The sequence below is a fragment of the Lissotriton helveticus genome, chromosome 9, assembly GCF_964261635.1.
Source record: "Lissotriton helveticus chromosome 9, aLisHel1.1, whole genome shotgun sequence".
NCBI classification, from domain to species: Eukaryota; Metazoa; Chordata; class Amphibia; order Caudata; family Salamandridae; genus Lissotriton; species Lissotriton helveticus.
The window spans coordinates 992,666,813-992,679,146 of record NC_136070.1 but is presented as its reverse complement, the minus strand read 5'-3'; the positions used below and the strand labels follow the sequence as shown (position 1 = coordinate 992,679,146).

General features: G+C 44.6%; 1 protein-coding gene across 5 annotated transcripts in view; it reads left to right on the top strand.

The window, feature by feature from the left end:
• Positions 1 to 12,334, top strand: part of HEMK1 (HemK methyltransferase 1, mitochondrial release factors N(5)-glutamine) — a 259,343-nt gene that overhangs the window by 205,234 nt on the left and 41,775 nt on the right. For all 5 annotated transcript variants that reach the window (XM_078661300.1, XM_078661299.1, XM_078661298.1 and 2 more), the window contains 3 exons: positions 4,727 to 4,954; positions 5,587 to 5,651; positions 5,966 to 6,015. In XM_078661300.1, the coding sequence (XP_078517426.1) occupies positions 4,727 to 4,954; positions 5,587 to 5,651; positions 5,966 to 6,015 (343 nt within the window). The remainder of the gene's footprint in view (positions 1 to 4,726; positions 4,955 to 5,586; positions 5,652 to 5,965; positions 6,016 to 12,334) is intronic.

Sequence of the window (12,334 nt, the reverse complement as noted above, 5' to 3'; positions counted from 1 at the left end):
ACTACTTGGGGGTCCTGTGGGTAGCCTGAAGAGCTAGGATGATCTTGGGAGGGGGCTTGGTTGACCACAACCTCCCGGACTTCTCCTAATCCGTATTTCGAATCAACCACAGCACCAAGACAGCCCTGATTGCAGCCGCCGACAACATCAGAGCCCGCCTGGACCACGGGCAAACAGCAGCCCTCATCCTCCTGGACCTTTCCGCCTCTTCAGACACGGTCTCTCACCATATCCTGTTCAACAGACTCCACCACATTGGGATTCAAGGAACGCCCTCAACTGGATCCGTCTCCTGCTGTTCACCTCATAGCCAAAGATCATCTGCAGGGTCCCTCAGGGTTCTTCCCTCAGCCTGACCCTCTTCAATACCTACATCACTCCTCTGGCTGACACTGTCAGATCACACAGACTCAACATCTTCTCCTATGCCGACGACACTCAGTACATCCCCTCTCTGCCCCAAGACCCCTCCACCACAAAAGCTAACGTCCACAGATGCATGATGAATGCCACAGTCTGGATGAAGGACAATTGTTTTAAACTCAATGGAAGTCCTCCTCTTTGGGAACAACACCTCGCCGTGGCGCGAGTCATGGTGGCGTCCGGAGCTTGACATCCCCGCTGACCCAACTGACCACATCTGTGACCTCTGCATCATCCTGAATATCAAGCTATCCATGAAGAAACTACTCAAAGCAGACTCTTCGGCCTGCTTCCACATCCTTAGCATGCTCCGAAGGTCTTCAGGTGGGTCCCGTAAACACCAGAAGAACCGTCATGCAGGTCCTCATCACAAGCAGACTGGACTATGGAAACACGCTCTATGTAGGCATCACAGCACACCTCCTGAAGAGGTTCCAAACAATACAGAACTCAGCGTCAAGACTCCTACTCAACCTCCCCAGAAGGACCCTCACACCCCACCTCAGGAAACTACACTGGCTCCGGATGCAGAAGAGATGCCAGTTCAAGATGCTGACCCCCGCCTACAATGCCCCGCACAATGAATGACCAGCATTCATCAACAAACGACTAACCTTCCACCAACCATCCAGACACCTCTATTCCTCCTCCCTCTCCATCGCAGACACTCCACGGATCCGTCGAACCAACAGTGGAGGACTCTTCTTCTCGCACCTGCCAGCCAAGGCTTGAAACAACCTCCCCCTGCACCTCAGGACCGCACCATCACTCCAACAACCTCCACACAGCTACTACAGCTCCTGCTCCTTGAGACCCTCACGGGTGATTTGCCGCACTCTACAACTAGATGATTGATTGATAGATTGACTGGTCCCACTTTTTCTCTTGTGAGAAATTCCGGCTGGTGCTTCTTGAGAACATGTGTTAATTACCTTAGGGAGATTTCGTCCCCATCCCTTCATCTGCCAGGTGTAGGCTAATTTCCAGAATGGGTTTATTGTTCAAAAAGATCTCTGAATTGCAGGTTGGCTAACAGAATTATTATCGTGGCCCAGTTCGATAGCTCAACACATGATTTCTGGCTCAAGAAAATGTCTAATTTGAAAGTACATAAATTGATGCTGATAAAGTAAAACTAAATCTAGAGATGCACCAAAAATGTAGCAGCGGACCTTGCAGTGCCGCACCTAAAACCCAGTTCCAAAGAGTCTTTTATAAGTTTCTGTGCAGCCACCCTCGACGTCAGCTGCTAATTGGCGTCGCTGTGTTATCCAGATCACAGGTACTTTGTTAGGCTCTTATGGGGGCGCACAGGAAAGAAGTCCAAGAAAGAGCTGTCAATTTTGAATATATGAAAAGTTTCTTTATTTAGTATTATTCATTCTTTTTAAAAGCAGTCACAATGCAATTTGCAACAAGATCAGCCAACGCGTTTCACTCCCTACCAAGGAGTTTCTTCAGGGCGAGTAATGTTTAAACTGGTAGCGCATGCTCAGATCCTCAATAGTTGTAAAGGAAGTTCCTTGCCTCCTTGCTTGAATATCTAATTATCCTGTTGGTTCCGTAGTGCTGTGTGTGAGTACTTAGATTCCACCTTAAAATTGTTCGTGAGTCTCAGCCGAATCTCACAGGATGATTGTGAGAACTCCCCTATTAGTAACGTGTCACGCTGCAATGATTGGGATTCCGGTGGAGGAAATCATATTCATTTCTTCTTCCACATACAAGTATAGGTTCAAAAGTAGTGAACCCAACAGAGTTTCCTAGTCCGCATCAAAGTAACGGCATGGATGTTACCAAGGTCTAGATCTGTGTTTGTTACCCAGAAGTCATGGGAAAACAAATGTCAATGAATTTCTTACTTCATGCCATTCAAAAGACATATAGTGGGTATACTTTAGCCTGTGTGTGCAGTGTAAGCACTGCAGGATTTACACTTTAGCCAAAAAGAAAGGGAGCGTTTTATTTTTGATTTCCAATTGAATTATAAGGCCTGATTAGGCCAAGCCAAACTATTCTGTCCCATCTGTCACTGCCTTTGTGAAGGTGCCGAATTGAGCCAAATAACAAGTATTCTGCACTTAGCCTAGACACATGGGCCACAGCAGTGCAAACAGGTAAAAACCTCCTACCACAGCTGAGCAGCAGCAGACGTTATTTTTTAAGATGGGCGCTGGAGATTATAACACAAATCCGTTTTGAGCACGCGTTTATAGTGATTTAGCAGCCCGTCCCGACCTTGTCCGGGAGCATTCAGGCTTCCCCTACCCCTGCCTCCCCCGACATTGCCCAGCAGCCCGTGCCCCCGCCCCGTCCCCCGCCTGGCCCGACACCCGCCTGCCCCGACATTGTCCCCGGAGCCTTACCTCAGCCGCCGCTCCTCAGTTCACCGCTCCTCGCCTGCATTCAGGCTTCCCCTACCCCTGCCTCCCCCGACATTGCCCAGCAGCCCGTGCCCCCGCCCGCCCCGTCCCCCGCCTGGCCCGACACCCACCTGCCCCGACATTGTCCCCGGAGCCTTACCTCAGCCGCCGCTCCTAAGTTCACCGCTCCTCGCCGCTCTGCTCCTCACCGCCTGTCCGCCGCCGCTCCTCCCCCGCGCCATGTCCGCCTCTCCACTGCTCGCACCGCCGCTGGCCTGTCCGCTGCTCCTCACGTCACCGCTCCTCCCCCGCGCCATGTCCGCCGCTCCTCAGACGCCGCTCCTCCCCGTGCTCCTGACGTGAGCACGCACATCGCGGCCGGCGCTACTTTGGAGGGACTACTTTTTTTTTTAATATACATTTTGTAAATAACGTTTATTTTTAATATTTATATAGCCTATAACCATCTACACACCCTGACGATTTCAACGGTGTATCGGGTGTGTAGATTGGCGCCGTGGTTCCCGAGTTTACCCGCCTCAAAGCCTGAAAGTTCTTACTTTATTATAGTAGTATAGATAAGGCTCAATTAAGGAAACTTACAGTAGAAGTCGAAAAACCAGTGGTGCAAAAGGAACCTAGGGATTCTCACTGGTCAGTATGTGCTGTTTTACAGACAGCCTCTTTAGTTAAAATATCATCTTTAGCAATTTTCGGTATTGTCTTGTCATTTCATAACGTTTAGCCTGTTTGCAATTTGTGGACACAGAATGCATGGTGCGCTATTGCTCTGTGATAATCCAATTCACGTTCTCCCAGGTGCACCGTTTCCAGTTTGTAGTAACTCAAAGATGCGAGTGATCTTGTTTTTTCTTGCTAATAAGCTCATGCTAATAAGCTCATCACATCTGCCTCTTGTTGCATATGCTTCTATACTGCAGTGTTTACTTGGTCACTCAACCCTACTGGTTGCCTCTCTTAGGGCCACATGTATCAACAAACCCTTTTCCGATTCCTAAATAGCGATTTTTAAGGAATCGCTATTTAAGAATCGCAAAATGGTATGTATGAAGAAAATCGCTATTTTTTAGCGATTCCTTAATCTTCCTTATTTGCAAATTTGCATTTTGCGAATTCGCAATTAAGGAATAATTTCCAATGCATTCCTACGGGCCAGGAGGCCCATAGGAATGATTGCGAAATAATTCTCGAATTCGCAATTTGCTAATCGCATTCTGAGAATTGATTCAAGGGTGCAGGGGTGTCTCAAAGACTCACATTGATAAAGTGTAAAATCCCTTACTCTCTCGCTTTGTTACTTAAGTGTCTCAAAGACACCCTGCTGCACCCCTGTAATGTACATGTGTGTGCATATGGCGCACATACATGCCCTATGGGCATGTGTGTGCATCACATGCCACCTTCAAAACTGCCAAATTGTGCATTTTTTGAAGAATTCGCAAGTTACCATCAACTACAAGTTGGTGGTAAATTGCGAATTCTTAACCAGAATTCGCAACCCAAAAAAGCTACATATATAGCATTTAAGGAATCGCAAAATTGCGATTCCCTAAATTGTATAGCAAAATAAGGAATCGCAAATATTTGCGATTCCTTATTTTGGGAATGTTTCATACATCCCAAAACATGCAAAAAGGCCGTTTGCGATTCGCAAAGGCTGAAATTCTGCGCATTTCGGCCTTTGCGATTCGCAAAAGGCTTGATACATATGGCCCTTACTGTTTTCCAATGTGAATGAATTCTTTACATGCTGCACCTTTTACTCTTCCCTTCCTGCATGTAATTTGTTTACAGTTTGCATTCTTGTTATGTGATGTTGGTAGCTGTCTCCCTTCAGGGCACTGCCAGTAATGCATGCCAGCTTTGTGAAGGAAACCCATTTAGTAATTACTCTATATATCTCTTCCTACTTGCTATAGGAGCTGGTAAAATTGGTAGTTGATCAATTCTCTTGCAATCAGAAATTTGAAGAGCTGAGTCAAACACAGAAACAACAAGCTTTGCTGTCTCCTTGTGAAAACACCTGTAAAGACGTCCTACAGTGTGACTCTGAGAGCCTTGCAATGCCCCACCAGGAGCCTGTCATCATGGACGTTGGGTGTGGCTCTGGTGCCATTTCCTTAAGCCTACTTCAAAAATTACCCCAGGTAACATGAAACGTCATTATCCAATTATCAGAGAATGGGAGCAGTGCATTATGTGCCACACGTAACCGTATGGTCAGGACCAAGAAGTGTAGACATAGAAGACAGACCCTGATGAGTTCTTCGGGAGACTTATGATTCCATGTGGACATGAACCTATGGCTTTCACTTGTGATTAATATGCTTCATATTCAGTCTTGTAGTCTGGATAAGTGGCGAGGGAATTAGGGTTTAACAATTTTTGGATTAGTCAATTTCAGATCTCGGGAATCGGTAAAAGATGTTGGGAGCAAGTTTCCCAAGATGTTATTTGAGATGCATTGTTGAAAGATCAAAAGTAGATCCCTCTGGAACCTCTACTTAAGCATGTTATAGGATTAGGGCGTCACTCTTGGGTATGGTGGAGTAATGAGATATCCCATCAAATGTATTTTTAAGCAGTCTCAAATTTTGCTTAAATAGTTGCACCGCCACTCCCTTTTATTAATCGGTTAGCCAGGTGCTATTGTGACCAAGAGAAAAATGCGCTTTTAGCAGTGCATCTAATCCGCTCATTACCCATCCGTGCATATTTTGTGAGACAATGGATGGACATACGGTAGTTCTTACCTTTCTTATTTTGTTTCTATCACCAGAGTCGCCTTATTTCTGTGGATAAAGGAATAGCTGCTGTAAATCTCACATGGGACAATGCTGTTAGGTAAATATCACCTCCTGCAATGTGCAATTCTGTCTACTTTACACAGTCCAGGGTGTTGCATGATATAATCACTTGTACACAACATTTCATGTTAACTCTGTCCAAATATAGGTTTACCTACGATTTCAAGGATGTCAATTCACAATTTTGTCCAAAGTATAGCATCCTTGTCAATGTCTGGCTGTCTTCTTGTGATACGGAGAATAAGAAGCTTGGCCAGGTGGGGGTTGCACTGCTGGAGTGGAGGGGTGAATTGTCAAACTCTTCCTTCTTTCCATCCAAAGTATTTCTTTTCTTTCTTTTCTCTTCTGCAGGCTGAAGTTCATGGACCGAATAAAGGTTTTGCATCACAACATCCTTACAGGTAGAGCTCTCTGACATTGTACACATACCTGTGATATTTGGTATGGCTTCCTGACATTTCGTCATACTGAAGCTGCCAATTCAATCAAGCAACGTTGCTCAATAGTCCTCCCAATGCATCAGCTTCTCATATCGAACAAGGTTTCCTGCGATTGCAAATTTGTTGGTCCATCCATCCGCCCATCCATCCGCCCATCCATCCATCCATCCATCCATCCATCCATTATTTAAAAGATCCTGCTGATTCCTTCATGATGCACATGCTCATCATATCCAGTTAATTCCATTGTTGTTCCTTCGTGGAATATTCACCTATCATACTCATCACATCAAAGTCCCATGCAGTCCCGCCATACCACACCCATCCATCAGACCCAGAAAAGCTCCCTTGCATCCCTTCATGTTATGCGTATTTATCCGATGCTCAAGACCCCTTGATGGATTCTAACCAGTAAAGCACCTAGTCCTTCACTCATTGTGCATGTGTCCATTTTTCTCAGTGAAGGGCCTTACCACTCAACAACACATGCCTTTAACCTGTTGAGACCAGAAAAAGCAATCAGCCTGTAAGGTTATTCCTGAAGGAGAAGAGCTGGTCATCTTCTGTCTGTAGGCGATGGGTGCTTCGCCATGTTTACCTACAAGTTGATATAATATTAGTGTCCCCTCCTTGTGCAGTAAAGGGTGCGTGGCTTCGTCTCAAGGGTGAACACTGCAATGTGTGGTAGATGTGCCAGTGCATATGGTGAGGTATTCCCTTAGCATCGCTCATTTATTGGAATTGTTTATGGTTGTGGAGTAGTCCATTAAAGTGAGACAATATAGTAAGTATGTTGGGTATTTGTATAAAATTCTTCAAGAGGTGAAGTGTAATGTGCTGTACTACAGTGCATCGGTACATGCCTTAAAAGTTGAAATCGATCTGAATGACTGAATGAATGAATGACTGAATGAATGAAGGAATGAAGGAATTAATGAATGAATGAAGGGCAAACAATCACCCCAAAGGGTATCTCGGTGCTACAATTTGAGAGCAAAGAAAACTTGACCAAAAACCAGTAAAAGATAAGGAGAGGGAAGGAAAACATACATTAAATCTGGAGAAAAAGCCAGGTTTTCAGAAGCTTTCTAAAAAGTTGGGAGCTAGCTTGACCGTGCGCAGAAGATCGTTCCAGGCCCTTTGCCCCCCAGCGCCCTCCGGTTTGTATTAACGTATGACTCGCAACTGACTGCAATGTCGGAACTGTGATTCAGAATAGAAAACAGGCGCTATTTTGCATCGCAAATTTACTTTGCTTTACAAATAAAAAGTACCTTGTTCATAAGGCACAATGTGGCTTTTAAACAGTTTTGAAGAACCCTGAAACTGCATCATGTCAAGAAAAAGTTATTGATGCACTTACAAAAAAAGTAGTAAGTATAATACTAAAATGTAATGACACTTGGAAAAGGTCAGTAGTCAGGCTTGTGAATTGAAAGTGGTTTGAAAGCAGTCCACAAAGTTCGCAAAAAGCAACATAAAAGTAACTGCTCTGTTTTATGTTCATTGACATACCATTGTCATCTGTGATGTCATTATTGTCAGCCATGGATTACCATAGTTTTACTATGGATCCAATCAGCTTTTTTTTTTTTTTTAAATATTTTTATTGCGAAATTAGAGAAAGGCACAGGGTACACGGTCATCCGACCCACTTGTAAGCAAAGGTTGAGAACAAGCAGTTACTATAACGATACACAGCCATATTCGGCCCACATCCCGGAGGCTGGGCGGCGTAAGAGCAAAGCATGCAAGAAAAAGAAAGAAGTTCACCTGTGCCCTAGGGATACGGAACTATCCTGATATTCGCTAGATTTCCTTTTTCTATGGAATTATTCTATGTAACGTGGAACAAGAACCAATTTCCCCAACTATGGCATCATTAGTACAGAGTTTAACGAGACAGGTCAATTATGTGAGGGCCATCCGAGGCACTTTCATTTTAATACAGCAAAGACCTGTGGGGATCACAGCAATGTACAATCATGGGTATCAAGGAATACGTACGCGGCTGCATAGGGCCTTCACACTCCAATCAGCTTAAATGTGGATCTCCCATTAATTCAAGGACAACAGGTCTTGCATCTATTAATTTAGGTTGCCAGTAGACGGCCGTGTCAGTAACCAGTAACTCCGCGCACAAAGCCCACGCTGACATCCCAATAGAAGGTCCAAGTAGAATATATTGCATATGATACATGTTGCATGGACCTCTGTTGGGGCTCAGCATAACACAGTTTAGCCATTCAAGACTGCAGCTCTAAGGATAATGTTGTAGAGGCGTGAACCATCTGCAGCCAGGGTCACTACTTCTTGCTGATTCAAGTAAGGGAGGCTGAGCTAGAAGGGTAAGTGCAGAGAAAATGCTGTTACCTGTGTGCATGGGTGTATATTTTCAGGTATTGGAATGATTGTGTCTGTAGGGCTGTATGTGTTTCTGTGTCTTCCTTGCCTACCTATGTGCCTGTATACCTGATTACGTATGCAATATATCATGTGCAGCTGCCTGCATGGGCAGCAGAAGCTGGTGGAGGAATAACAAGCTGGCGGAGGAATGACAAGCTTGCTTAATTGTGACCCACGCATACCATAGCCCTGGCATAAAATGCAGCTTTACCCAGGCTTATTACTAGGCCGTCATTGACATACTGTGGGAATTTGTGACAACATTCTGACTAACCCTTGTATATTAGTAGACCAATGTTGACAGATGGTGAGCATTCTGCACATTTTGGCTATTCCTTTTATAATGGTGGCCCATTCTTGACATATGATCAGGGCCGGCTTGGGAACCCAAAGCAGCCCTGGCAATTTTGTAGGACCAGCCCCCCCTTTGGCTTCCACAGGGCAGGAGCTGGGGGGGTGCAAGTGTAAAGCACTTCTGCTTTTGTTACAGGGGGCTGATATCACAGCACCACTACAAAACCGGCCCACAGTAACAAAAAACGGGCCCCCACTGCTGCGAAACAGGATACCACCCTTCCAGCCTCCCGGGAAAATGCCTGATGCACACCACGGCCAACCCGGTCCTGCATATGATGAGCATTTGTGACAAGATTCTAGCTACTCTTAGGTTAATACTGGTCATTATTTGACGTATTAAGGGCATTTTTGACCCTATTCTGCTTATTCATGCAGATTTGTTCATGCATTACCTCTGTGGCAAAATTCTATCATTAGGAATGCAGTGTATTGTGTGAGTGTGTCCACTGGACGATAACAATGCACTAAATTCGATTGAAATAAAGAACTCTAGCATAATAATGCCTTCCTGCATGCCTTTTTAGGTCCAGCCTAGAGTCTGTGCGCATTAGCTGCTCTGCGAGACTTGTTGTCTTGGAGTATGGAATAGAAGCCCCGCCCACTCTCGCCCATATTTGTCATTGGCTTGTGTCATTGTCCTTCATAAATGCTGGCTTCTGATTCGTAAATAGGCTTGTTAGTCCCTCTTAAGTACTGCCTTGTCTTCATCTGTATCCTCACATGGCGACTGGCCATTTTACTTCGGATGTTATACGGTATGTGCTCTTAAGTCTATGAGCACTATTTTCTTTATTGAGTTTCTCCACCTGCATGACGTGCTTTGCTTATGTTCACCCTACTTCAAGTGGTTAGAAAGTCAACCACTCTGTTATAGTCAGGTAGGGCAGGAGCAGAGACTTTCATGCCCCAATTTCCAAATAAGCCAACATATAAATAAAAGGCATTGTCATTTACAATGACAATAGCTGAAATCCTCGCAAATGTGAGACCTATGGCATTGCAAATGCTTGTTTTGGATGTGGTTGACATAGGCATAACTCTTCATGGCATAATAGTCCTCATCCTTGACATATAGTGGGCACACATTGATTATTTGTGCCTAACCTGACATTATGGTGGCCATTGTCTAACGGTGTCCACCTTTTGGTGTCCCCAAAGGTAATGGATGCCTGTGGACCAAAACAAAGAGGCTCCACAAAGGATCCTTAATATAAAAGATGCTGATGGCAATGATTTTGTCCTTCTCCTATCATCTGCTGGAGTTTCGGTAATTTTGTTTCATGTACCATGCTGGAAAGGAAAGATTGTGTGTGAGTTGCCAAAATATTTTCTTCCTTGCAGTGAGGCAGAGTTTTTGGGGAGAAATCTTACCTTTCTAGCGAAATTTAGTTTAGCTCCTTCGCCACGTGTCTGAAAAGAATATCAGAAATCAGTTCTGGACTCTTTAAACACTCATTGTTATAAGGTTTGTTGTTCCAGTGAGTAAATCTGAAGCAGATAAAAGATAAAAGGCTCTCAGAATGCACTGATGTGACAAAGGACAGCCTTGTGCTGAATATCTATTTCGCCCGGACGAATCGGATGTGAATTATCAAGTACAGCAATGGCTCCCTCAGTCAGTGGGGACAATGCTAATGTGATGTTTTCTCCCTGCATGATGGCACATATTTTCTGTGGTAGGCGTTGACTCTGTTTCCTGTAATCCGGGAGATAGTGATTGAACTGAGGGTAAGATGGTGGCAGGTGGCTTGGTCACTGAACATGTTGTCATCACAGAGGGTGCTGGAATTGGGTCAGGGGTTTGTGGCTTTGGAGTTTGAAGCGCTGTTGATTTTAGGTCACTTATCAAGACCCCTAGCATCGATGGAAGAGATGAGAGCTTGTCTAGGAGAGGGTCGTAGGGTGACAGTTTTGACGGAGATGGTTGAGCTGCAAAGACGGCATCTTGGCCTGGCCTTATGAGGCCGTTCAATTCCGAGATTTTCCGATCAATCGCAGAGATGGAATCAGCCATTGATTGCAGGACGGAAAGTTGTAAGTCCATTTTTTGTGATTGGAAGTTCAGAGCGGTGGCCGAGTATTGCAGGGTATTTAGGATTGTTATCCATGGAGTGTCGAGGGCTGGTTTTTCTAAGCTGGTGTGCCTTTCTTTTCTTATTGAGTTCTTTGACTCAATAAGAAAAAGACTTGATACCGTTTGAAGTTCTTCACTAGCACCTGAGGACATTTTTGATCCGATCACAGCAATGCATTGTTCTTTTTAATCCTAACTACAGATTGGTTTTTAATGTCGCTACTGGTATTTTATATTTTTGTAAAGATTTTAATTAATCATGTACAAATAAATATTACTTACTTACATATTCTCTGTGACCGTCCACTGATTTGCAACCAATGCACCATGGCAGGGACCTGAAACATTTTTGCTTGTTGTGTTCTGAGCCTTTCCCCTCTCTATCCCTACCTAATGTGTGCCCTCTACCAAACCGGGTACCCAGAGTACTTACAACAGCTATGGACCTGACTGACTGCAACTTTATCTTAAAATAATACTTTTCTGGTAAGGAGAACCCCACGTTCATGGATTGCCTACATATCCTCCAAACCCTGGATCCGGAGCCTCAGGGCTTGGTTCCTTCTTGACCCACGCCACATACAATATATAACCAAGAACAGTGCTTTAAATGGGAAAAAATAAGTGCAGGTACTCATTAAAATGTGCTGTGAGTGTAGCAAGTGGGCGGGGCTAGGGTCGAGGCTAAGGACAAGACACATAAGACACTTCTACTATGGAGCATTCATATTGCCCTTGATAGTAGTCTTTAATTCCCTTTATGTGCAGATTCCCTCTGCACATGTGGCACAAGACATATATAGTAATTAACTGCTGGTATGATGCCATGATCTTCAGAAATATGTATTCAGTCCATTGGGAGGGAACGTTTTGAGTGGATAATCATCTTGATGCCTCAGGAGATTCAGTGCCAATTTGCCAGGTTTCGAGCTGCACATAATAATCAGCAGAATCATGATGATGATTTCTATCCAATAGTATGTGAACTTGGCTTTGTCTGTGTTATGTGGTCCCGTAGTGTATGATCTGGGGTGAGCGAATGGGTGATTTTGGCCCAACAGTGTGTGAAATTGGCTCAGTAAGGTGTGATCTTGACCCATGCTGTGTTGTCCTAGGCTAGTAACCAGTGGACATGGCTCAAAACAGCTTGTTTTCAAGCTATGCTTATCTGATCCTGAACCATTGCTGTGATTTAGGCCAGCAATAATGCTGAACCATCGATTTACTATCTTGTGCCAGTGACGTGGGGTCTTAGCTCAGCCTTGTCTGATCTTGGCTCGGTCATTTTAGATCTTTGCTCAGGGCTTTGTTTTGCACAGAGGACATATTGAAAAGATCAGGCTGAGCTCACGAAGAGCACCATTTATTTCCTAATTGCATGCATGCAAAACCTTATGCGGGGAAGTGGAAATTATATTTCAACTTTTCCATGCTGTCTTCATT